At 57.5% G+C, this 15093-nt stretch overlaps 1 protein-coding gene across 4 annotated transcripts in view; it reads left to right on the top strand.

Moving 5' to 3' along the window:
* The window catches only part of ADAMTS7 (ADAM metallopeptidase with thrombospondin type 1 motif 7), a 40439-nt gene that overhangs the window by 12466 nt on the left and 12880 nt on the right, over window positions 1-15093 (top strand). For 2 of the 4 annotated variants that reach the window (XM_032341873.1, XM_032341872.1), the window contains exons 5-10: window positions 1990-2073; window positions 2372-2496; window positions 3180-3329; window positions 4558-4625; window positions 13900-14084; window positions 14818-14910. In XM_032341873.1, coding sequence (XP_032197764.1) covers window positions 1990-2073; window positions 2372-2496; window positions 3180-3329; window positions 4558-4625; window positions 13900-14084; window positions 14818-14910 — 705 coding nt within the window. Of the gene's footprint in view, window positions 1-1989; window positions 2074-2371; window positions 2497-3179; window positions 3330-4481; window positions 4626-13899; window positions 14085-14817; window positions 14911-15093 lie in introns of all 4 variants that reach the window. The other 2 variants (XM_032341869.1, XM_032341870.1) reach the window with 1 other exon arrangement.

Below are 15093 nucleotides of genomic sequence, written 5' to 3'. Positions count from 1 at the left end.
ACCGACAGATGGCATTTCCCAAAGCTAAGAAGTAAGAGCAGGGGCTCTGGGTCAAACCTGGTTGTGATCCCAGATCTTCTTTTAAGACTTTATTTATTTATTTGACAAAAAGAGATCACAAGCAGGTGGAGAGGCGGGGGTGGGGGGGTGGGGGGGAAGCAGGCTTCCTGCTGAGCAGAGAGCCTGATGCGGGGCTCGATCCCAGGACCCTGGGATCATGATCTAAGCCGAAGGCAGAGGCTCTAACCCGCTGAGCCACCCAGGCACCCCAACATTCAGCGGATATTTCTTTTCTTTTTTTTTTTTTTTTAAAGATTTTATTTATTTATTTGGCAGATAGAGATCACAAGTAGGCAGAGAGACAGGCAGAGAGAGAGGAGGAAGCAGGCTCCCTGCTGAGCAGAGAGCCCGATGCGGGGCTCAATCCCAGGACCCTGGGATCATGACCTGAGCCGAAGGCAGAGGCTTAACCCACTGAGCCACCCAGGCACCCCTCAGCAGATACGTCTTAAGTGCTCATCATGGGTCAGGCTCTGGATGGGTCGCCGGGATGTCAGGGGGCCCTCGCAGACATGGCCCGCGTGGAGCTCGGGTCTGGCTGGGGAGCGTGATGTTCGTGAAACCGTCATCCTGAGGAACATGCGGGTCAGCAGAGGGGCTGCTAGGAAGGATGAGTTCACAGGGCTTTGGGAGCGTGGGGTGGAAGGAAGGCTCAGGCAGATGTGCTGGAGGGGGAGGGCTGGAGAGATAAGACGGGTGTTCCAGGTGAGGGCACAGCGTCTGTCAATGCCCTGTGGTAGGGACGCTCACGGGATTCTTGGAGTGAGCCAGGTGGGTCGGAACCAGGCAGTGGGGACAAGAGAGGTGGTGAGCGAGTGGGTCAGAGCTGGGACTTGGTCCTCGCGCAGTGAACGGGAAGCCCCGCTTACGGCTTTAAGCAAGGGCACGATGTGGTTGGGCTTGAGTTTTGGCGGCAGGGGGCTGCGAGGCTGTAGGTGGGCAGGGTGCGTGGGGACACTGCTGAGGCCTCCACAGCTGGCCAGGCAGGAGGTGCTGGCCCCTTGGCCTGGGCAGTGGCCTTGGGGGTGGATGCAGGGCAGCTGGAGGGGTCAGAAGGGTTTGCCTCGGGGGGTGGCACACAGGGCCCCCAGGCTTTCAGCCCACGTGCCGAGGTGCACATGTGGTGCTACTTGTCTAACCCGTTCCTAACCTTGGGCTCTCAAAGTGCAATTCGTCCCCGTTATCAGGGCCTACAGCATCCTTCTGAAGCGTGTGTTTTGTCCATTCCTGTCTGAATGTTGTATCTCTGGATGGACTTACTAGAAGCCCCCCATAACCACCTGTCCTGCCATCTCTACCACCAGCAACCTGACGCCCGCCTGGTCCTGGGCCAGCCCCTTCCTCGTGCTGAGGGAGCCTCACAGAGAAGCTAGCTTTCCCTGGCCCTTTCCCTGCCCCTCGATGCACCTGCCGTCTTTGGGGTGGCCTTCTCTCCCGGGACCAAGTGGGGAGCTCCGTGTAGCCACGGGGTCTCGGACACATGCACGTCTGCCCCGCGGGACGGCAGGCCAGTGGGGAGACCCGGGGGCTGTACCCGCCCCACCCCTTCTCTTAGCTCTGCCCAGGTGTCCTGTCTCATGGGAGGGCTCAGTCCTGGGATGCTGGTCTGGTGTCCCCCAGGGCAGGAGGAGGCGGCCGAGCTGCCCCAGTGAAGAGAGCAGGCAAGCAGGACCCTGGGATGGGCCGAGAAGCCCGTATTTGAGCTGTGAGGCAGGGAAGCCGATCCCATGCCGGTGCTCAGGGCCGGCTGGGGCCTGGGAGGGGGTTACACGTGGACTCTGCTGGTGCTGGGTTGGGGACATGCGGGGACACGGTGTGCTGTGTGTGCAGCCTGTGTGTGGGTGGGGCTGTGCACACCTCTGCGTGGATTGCTGGTGGCTGTCTACACCTTCCATCCAGGGTGACAGCCCAACCCCATCTCTCGGGCAGGTGGCCGGCCTGTTTCACGACCCCAGCATCGGGAACCCCATCCACATCACCATCGTGCGCCTGATCCTGCTGGAGGATGAGGAGGTGAGAGGTCACGGGCCCCGGGCTGCCCCGTCCCCTGAGCCGCCCCGTGCAGAAGGGCACCGGGAGCCAGCTCAGCCCAGGCGGGGCCCCTTTCAACCCCCAGTCCCTGGCCGGCCCTCTTTCCGGTCCCCTGGGATGTGCCTGCGGGAGGGGTGGTCAGACGGGAGCTGGGACAGAGCCCACAGGCCCGGCTGTTATGCACCCCGCCCCGTCCTCTGTCCTGTGTCCCCACGGGGGAGCATGGGACCTGGCCCTCTGGGCTTGGGGAGGCACCAGTGGCCGCTCTCTGTGCCCCCAGGAAGACCTGAAGGTCACACACCATGCAGACAACACCCTGAGGAGCTTCTGCCGGTGGCAGAAGAGCATCAACATGAAGGGGGATGCGCACCCGCAGCACCATGACACGGCCGTCCTGCTGACCAGGTGCCGGGGGCGGGGGCTGCCCCGGAGCCGCGGAGGGCGGCTGGAGACCAGTTCCGTCACTGTTTCGCGAGACCTTTCTATACTGAGACGATGTGGGACGCCCTACACCGGCGCCCCTTCCCTGGGGCTCGCGTCTACGCCCCTGCCCCTTCCCCAGTGCTCCCAGCGCAAGCCCACGACCAGGGCACCGACCCTGGTTCTGTCCACAAACCCGTTCACACGTCCCCAGCTGGTCATCACGTGCACGTGTGCTTTACGCACTTTGATCACACGTGGGAGTCCCTGTGTCCACCCCTGCGGTCTGCAGACAGGGCGGTTCTGTTGGAAGGAGCCCCCTGCCCCTGTTGGACAGCCAAGGCTGCCCTGGCTGCCAGCACCCCCCCCCCTCCACCTTGGACAAATGCAAAGGGGTCGGAGGTGGGTCGGTAGGGGTCTCCCTCTGCTGGGTCCCAGCAGTGCCTTGGCACCCTCCCGGGGACAGGAACCAAAATCCTGCTGGGCTGCTCCCCAGGCACCAACCCGTGTCCGTGTGCCTGAGGGCCCTGCCCCGGGCGTGGTTGCGGTGCTCGTGGGCTGTCCGGGCGGGAGGGGACAGCCGCCCTCCTCGCTCGCTCGCTCTAGGCTCAGCTGGGCCTGGTGCAGGGCCAGGTCAGCCTGAGGGCGGCTTCCCTCTGCACCCGCAGGAAGGACCTGTGTGTAGCCATGAACCAGCCCTGTGGGACGCTGGGCCTGGCCCATGTGGCGGGTATGTGCCAGCCGCTCTACAGCTGTAGCATCAGCGAGGACACCGGGCTGCCGCTGGCCTTCACCGTGGCCCACGAGCTCGGACACAGGTACGCCGCCTGCTCGGCCCCCCAGCTCCCCTCACTGCCCCTGGGGCACCGGGTCCCAGCTAGGGGGTCTGTCCTGGCCTGGCCATGCACTGCCCCTGCCCCGTCCCCACAGCCAGGCTGCTCTCCTGTCCGGCGGGGAGAGGCCCACCCAGGTCCCCCGGGGCCAGCTCAGGGAGAGTCCCGTGTGAGGTGGGGTTGACGTGGCCAGGACGTCGGCACGGGTCTGCGGCGGTCCGTCCACGGTGCTCTCCGTGCTCGCATTCCGACTCTTGGTCCCGCCACATGTGTGTTCCTGGTTGCCCTGTGACCCCGGGCAAGTGCTCTGCCCTCTCCGGGCCTTTGTGCGCGCCCTGCTGGTCGAGCGGGTCGGATCCGGCGATGCTCACGGTTCCGGCCAGCTGGCCTGTCCACATGAGGCTCTAGGGTTAAGGGTGGTCCACGCGCTCAGCCGGCCGTGCGAGGGGGTCCGGCTGTTCGATGGGGCCGCGCCTCAGGCCGCTGCTCCGATGAGGGTGGCCCACAGCCAGGTCTGCCGCTCAGAGGTTTGGGGGTTCATGGTTTACCTGCTCGGGCTCCTTGAGGGACAGCGTGCAGGGTCTCGAAGATGCCCATGGCGCTAGAAAGAGCACGGTGCCCTGGACCTGCCGTTCCCTGGCTGCGTTCCCTCGGCCGGGCCCCAAGCCTCTTTGAGCAGCCCCCGGCCGCTCTGAGGGCTGAGCGAGATGGGGTCTCTGCCAGGGCATAGCACGGCACCCGGCACGTCCTAAGTGCCAAGCCAACATAGTCTTTCTTGGCTCCATCCCAAGGATGGCGTCCTAAGAACCTTTCTGTGGTAGGGCAGCTCAGACGCCCCTCCTCTAACGCACAGCCGCAGGCCGGGGGTGCTGGGCGCCAGGGAGGGAGCGGTGCCTCCCACCGGCCAGTCCCCGCAGGTGCTGTCAGGCTCAGGCAGGTGTCCCTGGAGGAGGGCTCAGGAAGCACAGCACAGCTTCCTACCCCACCGTAGGTCAGGGAGGCAGAGGCTCCCAGAGGGGTTGACCTTCCAGAGGCTGCACAACCGTCTGATGGGTTCACCCCGTGCAGGCGGGAGGGAAGGGTCGGGCAGGCGCTCTCCCACGGCTCACCTGCCCCGCGGCCTCCGCTCTCACGCAGCTTCGGCATTCAGCATGATGGAAACGGCAATGACTGCGAGCCTGTTGGGAAACGGCCTTTCATCATGTCTCCACAGCTCCTGTACGACACCATCCCCCTCACCTGGTCCCAATGCAGCCGCGAGTACATCACCCGATTCCTGGAGTAAGCCCCACGGGGGGTCGGAGGGGGGCGGCCTGAGCGGCGTTCCGGTGCCGGATGGAGGGTGGCCCAGAAAGGCAGCCAGTAGAGCTGGGGGCCGGCAGGTGGAGCTGGGCGCGGGTCTCGCCCTCCCCCGGGGCTGGAAGGAGAGGCCATCTGAGCTGGGTCTGACAGAAACAGCTGACACACATCGAGAAGGGAGAGCAGTGGTGTCTGCGTGGGGTGCGGGGGCTGGGATACAAGGGACCTGAGGGCTGTCGGGAAGGCCGGGGGAGAGTAGGGACTCGGGGACCATGGGTCCAGGATAGGGATGCGATCCTTGGGTTTGGGATGGGAAGGAAACCAGACAGGGCACAGGCCTAGCCACGTGGCCAGTGGAGTCCAGGGAAAAGTGCCATTTAAAGTTTTTAAAGTTTAAAGTGCCGAAACTTAAAAGTTTTTCCTTTCTTTCACGTCCCCTAAATTTTGTTTATTTGCTATTTTATGTTCTAAACAAAGAAAAACTTAAAAATTTAAATTATTAGCATACATCTCACTGTTGACCTTTATTTTGTGCAGTGCTAGCTCTAAGTGCTAGCGACAGAGCATCGACCTGCCTCCATCCGCTTCTGCCTCCTCGCTTCCACTGTGTGCTTGGCTGAGACGGGGAAGTAGGACCAGTAACAAGGGACAGCACAGCTTCTGGTGGTTCGTGTTTCTTGACACGTCACTGCCTTCTTTCTGCATTTGGAGCAAGTTCTGGTTCCAGGGGACAGTGTGGCCTCTGCCCCCTGTTCCAGTGTAGACCGGGTGCTTTCTGGGCCTGTCCTAACATTATCCTGTGGGGTCATCCTGCTACCAACTTTAGAGGGGATGCTTCTTTGTTCTGCTGGAGCACATCGCCAAGTAGCTTTCTGAGAAAAGGTGTGTGGAGGTGAGGGGTTTGAAGGAGTTCCTTCTTTCCTGACTCCTGATTGGTAGTTGGATTTGATATCAGCTTCAAGCCAGAAGTCACCTGCCTTCAGTCTTTCAAAGAATTTTTCTCATCATCCTCTGGCTCCTAATGTTGCTGCTGAGAAGGCTCTTTCCAGTCTTACTCCCAGGCCTCTGTCGTGACCTCCTAAAACAGCTGGAAGCTTTTCTTTCTCTTTTTCTCTTATGATGATTGGAAGTTTTGCAGTTGTGCCTTGACCTGTCTTTGTCTTGGAGGGTTCTTGTTAGATGCCTTTTTTTTTTTTTGGTTTTAATTCCAGTGTGGTTGATGCACAGTGTAATACTAATTTCAGGTGTACGATTCAGTGGTTCGACACTTGCATCCACCACCGGGTACTTACCACGACAAGTGCCCTCCTTAATCCCCATCACCTGTCTCCCCCGTGACCCCCCATCTCCCCTCTGGTGACCAGCAGCTTTTCCTCTAGAGTTCAGTCTGTTTCTTGGTCTGCCTCCTTCTCTTTCTTTACCCTTTTTGTTCATCTGTTTTGTTTCTTAAATTCCGCATGTGAGTGAAATCACATGTTGTTTTGTCTTTCTTTTATTCCGCGTAGCATAATATCCTCCAGTCCCATTCACATCATTGCAAATGGCAAGATTTTGTTCTTTTTGATGGCTGCGTAATATTCTTGTGTGTGTGTGTGTACACGCACCACATCTTCTTTACCCATTCATCTGTCGAGCAGCTCTGGGGCTGCTCCCATATCTTGGCCATTGTAAGATAACGCTACAATAAACAGGGGTGCACGTATCCCTTCAAATTAGTATTTTTGTATCTTTGGTTAAATACTTTAGTGCAATTGCTGGGTCGTAGGGTAGCTCTATATTTAACTTTTTGAGGAACCTCCATCTGTTTTCCAGAATGGCTGCCCCAGCTTGCATTCCCACCAACAGTGTAGGAGGGTTCCCCTTTCTCTGCATCCTTGCCAACACCTATTGTTTCCTGGCGTGTTGATTTTAGCCATTCTGACTGGTGTGAGGTAGGACCTCACTGTGGCTGTAAATTGCATTTCCCTGATGATGAGTGATGCCGAGTGTCTTTTCTTGTGTCTGTTGGCCATCTAGATGTCTCCTTTGGGGAAATGTCTGTTCGTCTCCTGCCCATTTTTAGTTGGATTATTTGTTTTGCGTGTTGGGTTGTATCAGTTCTTTATATATCTTGGATACTAATCCTTTATTAGATATGTTGTGGGTGAATACCTTCTCCTGTTCCATAGGTTGCCTTTTAGTTTTGTTGATTGTTTCCTTCACTGTGCAGAAACTTTTTATCTTGATGTAGTCCCAATAGTTTACTTTTGCTTTTGTTTCCCTTGCTGGAGACAGAGCTAGAAAAAAGTTGCTATGGCTAACATCAGAAAAACTACTGCCTGTGCTCTCTTTTAGGATTTTTATCATTTCATGTCTCATGTTTAGGTCCTTAATCCATTTTCAGTTTATTTTCATGTATGGTGTAAGAAAGTGACCTCGTTTCATTGTTTGTTTGTTTTGTTTTGTTTTGTTTTTTTAAAGATTTTATTTATTTATTTGACAGAGAGAGATCACAAGTAGATGGAGAGGCAGGCAGAGAGAGAGAGAGAGGGAAGCAGGCTCCCTGCCGAGCAGAGAGCCCGACGCAGGACTCGATCCCAGGACCCTGAGATCATGACCCGAGCCGAAGGCAGTGGCTTAACCCACTGAGCCACCCAGGCACCCCTCGTTTCATTGTTTTGCATGTGGCTGTGCCATGTTCCCAGCACCATTTGTTGAAGAGACTGTCTTTTTTCCGTTGGATATTCTTTCCTGCTTTGTCGAAGATTAACTGACCGTGTGACTGTGGGTTTGTTTCTAGGCTTTCTGTCCTGTTCTATTGATCTATGTGTCTCTTTTTATGCCAGGATCACAGTGTTTTGATTTCTACAGCTTTGTAGTATATCTTGAAGTCGGAATTGGGATGCCTCCAGCTTGGCTTTTCTTTTTTAAGCTCACTTTGGCTATTTGAGGTCTTTGTGGTTCCAACGAAATTGTTTGTTCTAATGCTGTGGAAAATGCTGTTGGTGTTTTGATCGGGGTTGCATTAGATCTGTAGATTGCTTTGGGAAGTGTGGACATTGCAATAATTTTTGTTCTTCTAACCCATGAGCATGGAATGTTTTTCCATTTCTTTGTGTTGTCTTCAATATTTTGTAGTTTTCATAGTACAGATCTTTTTCCTCTTCAGTTAAGTTTATTCCTAGGTACTTTGTTATTTTTGGTGCAATTATAAATGGGATTTTCTTCCTAGTTTCTCTTTTGCTGCTTCACTGTTAGTGTGGAGAGATGCAATTGATTTCTGTATGTTGAGTTTGTATCCTGGGATTTAGTTTTTCGGTTGAATCTTGAGGGTTTTCTATATGTAGTATCATATTCTACTTCTTTACCAATTTGGATGGCACTTATTTATTTGTTTATCTATTTATTTAGTCTGACTGCTGTGGCTAGGACTTCCAGTACTATGTTTTGTGAACGTGGTGAGCGTGGACATTTTTGTTTTCTTCCTGATCTTAGAGGAAAAGTTTCAGTGTTTTATCGTTGAGTGTGATGTTGGCTGTGGATTTCTCATATGTAGCCTTTATCATGTTGAGGTTCACTCCCTCTCATCTGAATCTGCGTTGTTGAGGGTTTTTATCATGAATGGATGTTGAACTTTGTCAGATGGGTTTTCTGTGTCTTTTGAAATGACCACATGGTTTTTATCCTTTCTCTTACTCATGTATCACATTGATCAGTGTGTGAACCTTGCAACCCCGGAATAAATCCCACTTGATCAGGGTGAGTGATTTTTAATGTGTATTATTGGATCCAGATTGCTGGTGTTTTATTTACTTTATTTTATTTTATTTATTTTAAAGATTTTTATTTATTGGATAGACAGAGATCACAAGTAGGCAGAGGAGCAGGCAGAGAGAGGGAGAAGCAGACTCCTTGCTGAGCAGAGAGCCTGATGCGGGGCTTGATCCCAGGACCCTGGGATCATGACCTGAGCCGAAGGCAGAGGCTTAACCCACTGAGCCCCCCAGGTGCCCCGGGATTGCTGGTATTTCATTGAGAATTTTTGCATCTATGTTCATCAGGGATTTTGGCCTGTAATTCTCTATTTTAGTAGGGTCTTTGTCTGGTTTTGGCCCGGTAATGCTGGCCTCAAAATGAATTTGGAAGTTTCCTTTCTTTTCTGTTTTTTAGAATCGTTTGAGAAGAACAGGTATTAACTCTTCTTTAAGTGTTGGCAGAATTCATCTGGGAAGCCATCTGGTCCTAGACTGTGGTTTGTCGGGAGTTTTTTGTTTTTTAAAGATTTTATTTATTTATTAGTCAGAGAGAGAGAGAGCGAGCAAGCACAGGCAGAGTGGCAGGCAGAGGCAGAGGGGAAGCAGGCTCCCCGCTGAGCAGGATGCTGGGATCATGACCTGAGCCGAAGGCAGCTGCTTGACCCACTGAGCCACCCAGGCGTCCCTGTTGGGAGTTTTGATGACTGTTTCATTGCTGGGATTGGTCTGTTTAAATTTTCTGTTTCTTTCTCATTTCTTTTTGGGAAGTTTTATGTTTCCAGGAATTTATCCGTGTCTTCCATGTTGTTCAGTGTGTCGAATTGGAGTTTTTCTGAATTACAGCCCTTTGCATTTCTGTGCTGCCCATCGCTATTTCTTATTTTTCGTCTCTGGTTTCGAGTCCTCTCTCTCCTGTCTCTGTCTCTGTCTCTGTCTCTCTGTCTTTCTCTCCGTCTCTGTCTCTGTCTCTCTGTCTTTGTTTTGATGAGTCCAGATACACCAATCTCGTGGAACTTTTCATTCAGCCAGCTCCTGGTTCCATTGATCTGTTCTGGTTGTTGGTTTCTATCTCATTTATTTCTGCCCCGATCACTGTCCTTCCTTCCTTCCGGCTGGTTTGGGGTCTTGTTTGTTCCTCTTTTCCTGGCTCCCTCACAGGTAAGGTGGTTGTCTCCGTGAGACTTTTCTTGCTTCTTTAGACCTGGTGGATGCTTTTCCCCTAAAGGTCCTGTCTTTTCTGGAAATGTTCCTGTGTTATTTGATCATTTGTATTTTCCCCTTTTGGAACCCTCGATGTTCAGCTGTCCTCATATCCTTTACATGTTTTCTACTGGTTTTTTTCCCTGTTTTCTGGAGGACATCCTGTGTTCACCCTCGGTTAAGTTTTCTCCGCGATACTTTGAACTTGTTGTACTTCCTTACTCGCTAAATCCCCGTGTTCGCTGCTGCCCGCTGTCGGGGCTGCCTTGCTTCTCTCTGAGGTCATTCCTTCCGTGGGCTCAACTCTTCTCTTCCACGGCCTGCGATATCTTTCTTTCCTTGGTTTAGTTTTATTGATTTATTTAATAAATTTTGTTCTGTTTTATTTATTTGTTTGACTGAGAGAGGACACAGCGAGAGAGGGAGCACACGCAAGGGGAGCGGGGGAGGGAGCAGCAGGCTCCCCGCCGAGCCGAGCAGGGAGCCGGATGCGGGGCCGATCCCAGGACGCTGGGATCATGACCTGAGCCGAAGGCAGAGGCCTAATGACGGAGCCACCCAGGCATCCCCTTTCCTTAATTTAAAAAACCATTTCGTATTAAAGGGTTTAAGCCAGTTCAGCTTCCTCTCGTGCCCGGGAGGCGGCCCTGGGATACCAGCTGGCAGGCCTCCGGGCCCAGCAGGCTTCTGGACTTGGTGCGGACGGAGCGGCCGGGGTGGGGCTGTGTCTTCGGGAGCAGCACTGAGGGCCCTTTCTGGAGTGGTTCTGTTTCCCCTGAGATACTCTCCTCTTGTCCTGGGAGCTGTGAGTCTGGCACCAGGTGGGGAAGGGCCTTGTTGGTTTCCCGTCCTTCCCTGTGTGAACTCACACATGTCCCCTTCTCTGTAGGTCCCTCTGTAGGTCCCCGAGGGCCAGATCCCCCAGGTCAGCCTCTTCAGAGAGTAACCCCAGCACTCTGCAGGCAGGGCGGCGGCCATCACCTGGCCATAGGGGTGCGGGAGTGGAGGTGGGGTCTGAGGTCTCCTGTCCCCAGCCCAGGCCTCCATGGCTCCCTGGGCCCTAAGCCTGAGCCCGTGTCGGGTTCTGCTCCCGGCTGGTCTCTCCAGCAGGCCTCGGCCTCCGACTCTCAGCACCCCCAGCTCTGCCCTCACTCACATCGGCTTTCCGGCGTCCTGAATTTCGCTGACATCTGTCCTACGTCCTTGTCACAGCCCCCTTGCCTTGTGTCCTTGTTTATTTATTCTTTTGCTGTCATCCTGGGCGGCGGGGCGGGGTGTGGAGCTCCCTCTGCCATGTTTTTCTAGAAGTCCCTCACTGTGGGTTTACGTGGGGACAAGAGCGTGTCCCCTGTGGGTGTGAGCAGGGACTCTGGCCTCTGCAGCGGAGGGATGGCTGCGGGGCAGCTGGGGTGATGGTTAGGGCCTGGACTCTGGCCTCGGCTCTTGCCCGCGTTGGCAGACACGGCCCATGGGGCTCCTGACGGGCCTGCCTCGCGGCGGCTGCTAGCGTCCAGCCTGTCGCCAACCCCGTGGTTCATGTTCAGTGCTGGTGCCTCTCACCACGACTTCTAAGCAGCCTGATAAGACAGGTCTGAACCCGCGTGGTAGCCCGGGCAAGGAGAGCAGGCCTGGAAAAAGTCCCAAGGGCGTGTCTCCTGTCCCCCCTCCCCCTGCCAGGGGAGTCTCCCCCACAACACCCCCAGGGCCTGTTCCCAGCTGTCCCCACCCAGGGAGCCGCCCAGCACCCTGCGGGCAGGACACACACGGGCACACACAGGCACACACGGGGTCTCTGTGCTCTTTGCTGGAATGTATGAGGGCCTTGGCTCGGGGCCTGTGGCGAGGGCGGGAAGATCAGGCCAGAGCCTGAGCCTGCTGGGGCCTTTGGGAGGTTGGTGGGGGTGGGGGGAGCACAGAGAGGAAGGGCACCAAGAGGGGCCGTGTGAGGGCAAAGGCCAGAGAGAGGCAGGCCTGTGTGGAGGGTGCTTTCCCGCCCCTCCACCCTGGAGGGCCAGGAAAGGGCCAAGGAAAGGGGGTCCCAGAGGGAGGCTTGGTGCCAGCCTGTCCTCCGTCTCCCTGCTAGGGTTGGACGGGCTTCACCCAGCAGGGTCTGGACGAGTAAGAGCCGCATGGACTCTGGGGCCAGGCAGTGTTCCCTGGGCCTGGGGAGGCTCAGAGGCCCTCGCAGGCTGCCTGGCTTTCCCTAGCAGACCGGAGCTCCCCGGCCCCCCTGCAGACAGCTGTGGGCATGTGTCCGCGTGAGGGGCCTGGCAGGGAGCCGGCCGGAGGAAGGAAGGGCTGGCGGCCGCTGCCCGTGTGACTTTCCCGGGTAGATGCTGCTATTTATACCTCTGTAGCTCGGGCTCCCTCGGGCAGCCTCGGCCTCTGGAGATGAGGTCCCCCAGGGAGCGGGACGCGTGGCCCAAGGCTGCACGGCGGAGCATGGGACGGGGGGTGCCGACTCCCCATCAGCACTTGGGCCTGAATATGGCCCTGATTTTGGTGGCGGGTCCCGCGTGGGTCCCCAGGGCTCCTGACCCCTCACACACATGTAGGATGGCTACTCCGGCCGCCCGGCCCACAGGACAAGACACATGGCAAGTTCCAGCCAGGAGACAAAGGCCAGACTGGGGCTGCTGCGGGGACCTATGGGACCCCGAGCTGGAGGAGCCCCCAGCCTGGGTCTGAGTCAGAGGGGTGGGCCAGCCCTCCTAGCGGAGTGTCTTGAATTGCTGGAAAGAAGGAGCCCCAGGGCCAGGCTGACCCTGCCCCCCACGCCCCTAGCTGACACTTTGCCCCAAAGGCCAGGCCAGTGGTCAGAACGAGCTTTTCTCAGCCGGGGCTCTGCTGCCATGGTTTCGAACTTGCACTGGGGTGAAGCATTTGAGGTCAGGCGTGTGGGTGGAGGGGAGGGGGCCTGCCCTGGCGCTGCCCGGCGAGTGGGTGTGTGAGGCCACTGGCAGCTTGAGCCAGCATCGGAGCCTGACCTCCAGGGCCTGGGGGTGACCCAGGGCAGGGGACGCTGTGCTTCAGGCCCTGCGTGTGTGTGGAGAGGGAACAGGTGTTTGAGGAGCGACCAAGAAGCTGGCCGGTGGCCGGTGATCACTGGGGGGCAGAGGCCTGGGTTCCCTTGCTACTCATTCGCCAACACTCAGTCTGGTTTCCACCAGCACGGGTGGTCCAGGTGGTCTGGGAGGGGTCGCCAGGGTCCTCCGCAGGGTCTAATCTCAGAGGCTGTGTTCTTGGCCGCTCCAGGTGGAGCTTGGGCCTCAGGAAACCCCACAGACACCCACACTACCCTAGCCCCCACAGCTCCCCTGTGAACTTGGAACTCCGGGATCCCAGAGGCCCCCTGCCCTGGCTTCCCCATATCTTTCAACGGCCCCGCCGTCCCGTGGTGTTTCCTCTGTGCCTGTCAGACCCCAGTACCTGTCACCTCTGCCCTTCTGACCCTAACCAGAATCCTCTGCTTATCTGGTCCCCCGCCTGCTACCAGCCACCCTAAGCACCCCAGACTGGAAAACTGAGGGGTTTCTGCCGACCCTCCCCTGCCTGGCTGGGGTGTCCTTGCTGCCTGGGCCAGCTAGCTACCCAACCTCAGCTCTCACCAGCCGCTGTTGCCCTGAGGGAGGTCCGGGGACACTTCTCTGGCTCTTGCAGGACAGCAGTGAGCCCTGGGCTGGGTGCTCAGCCTTAGGGGCGTGGCCAGGGCAGTGGGATGGACACTGGCCCCCAGAGCCAACAGCTTTGCCCAAGGGGCCCCGAGGTGGGTCTGAGCCTGCCTGGGATGCCCTCTGCGGGGCCCTTCTGCCTCCGTGCGCCCTGCCTGCTGGTGTGGGTCCCCTGCCAGGGAGGGCTGGAAGAGGGCAGACAGGGCTTCCCCTGGCCCAGTGGGCTGTCACCCCCCACAGACACCTGAGACCTCAGCCCGGGGTGGGGCGGACAGGGGCGGCTGCTGTATCAGCTGCCAGCTGCTGTATCAGCTGCCAGCTGATGCTCTCCAGATCCCAGAGTGAGGAGGCCCCGGCCCCAGGCTGTGGGGTGGCGGCTACAGGAGCTCCGGGCATGGCCAGGGGCTGCCTGAGCAGGAGAGTTTCTGCAGGAGGGCGTGCAGAGCAGGCAAGGGAGCAGCTCGTGCAAATGTGTGACCCTGGGGAGTGGGGCTCGTTGCTCAGAGGCCAGAGGGCCTGGAGATCAAGGGGAGGGAACGGGAGCACCCTGAATGCTAGCTTGGGGATCAGAGGGTGGGCTGCAGTGAGCAAGGAGGGTTGGTGCTCTGTGCCCTCCCCTCCCCTCAGAGGCCTCCCCTGTGGGTCTCTCAGGCTGCCCCCCTTGCCCTGTCCTTCTGTGCCCTCTCTGCAGTCGAGGGTGGGGCCTGTGCTTGGACGACTCCCCCAGCAAGGATATCATCGACTTCCCTTCCGTGCCACCCGGGGTCCTCTACGATGTGGGCCACCAGTGCCGCCTCCAGTACGGGGCCTACTCCACTTTCTGTGACGACATAGATGTGAGTGTGGGGTGCGCACAGGGCGGAGGGCTGCTTCCCCAGCCTGCAATGTGCGCTGGTTTGGGCTCATCCCCTTATGGGGTGCATGGGAGACACCACGGGCTGTGGGATCCACTGCAGCTTGCGTGGCACAGACCCAGGTCCGATTTCTGGGTGGACCCTTTGCGGACTGTGGCTTTGGGCAAGCCCTTCACCTCCCAGGGCTGCGTTATAAAGGGCAAAACAAAAGCTCTGCTGCGTGGCCCCGGGGAAGATCGCCTGAAGTGAAGGCCATCACCCTGTAAAAGAGTACCCAGGCTTGTTGGGGGGTGTCTTTCTGGCGAGTGGGCGGGGCTGGAAGAGGTGTGGGTGGGGCTGGTATGAGTGGGTGGGGCTAGTTATGAGTGGGCGGGGCCGGGAGAGGAATGGGTGGAGTTGGTGTGAGTGGGCAGGACTGGGAGGTGAAGGTCTGGGGTGAGTGAGGGGTTAATTGTGAGTGGGCGGGGCTGGAAGGGCTGTGGGTGGAGTTGTTATAAGTGGGTGGGGCTAGGAGGTGTATGGGTGGAGCTGGTATGAGTGGGCAGGGCTGGAGATGCTCTGAGCTGCAAACCCCAGGGCTGGGCACGCCAGCACCGCATGGTTGGGGGAAGATGGGAGGGGCCCACTGGGAGTCCCATCCTCAGCCCCACCCCCTTGCCACCCCCAGGGGCCCCAGGCAGGGGTGAGAGTATGGCCTGCGTTGTCTTCCTTGCAGAATGTGTGCCACACTCTGTGGTGCTCTGTGGGGACCACCTGTCACTCCAAGCTGGACGCGGCCGTGGATGGTACCAGGTGTGGGGAGAACAAGGTAGGGGTGCTGCAGCCCCCGCCGGCGTGGTGGGTGCGTGGGGAGAAGCCTGGCTCCCATCAGGGGCTCCATCCCGTTTAACTCCCAGGGAGGGCCTGGGTGCTGGGAGACTAGGAGGGGGACCCCTGACTCCTCCATCCCGCCGGGGCGGGGGTGACTGGTGGCCCCGGTGCTGTTTCCACC

Source organism: Mustela erminea, chromosome 5, assembly GCF_009829155.1.
Source record: "Mustela erminea isolate mMusErm1 chromosome 5, mMusErm1.Pri, whole genome shotgun sequence".
In the NCBI taxonomy this organism is placed as follows: Eukaryota; Metazoa; Chordata; class Mammalia; order Carnivora; family Mustelidae; genus Mustela; species Mustela erminea.
This window is presented reverse-complemented; position numbering and strand designations above follow the sequence as displayed.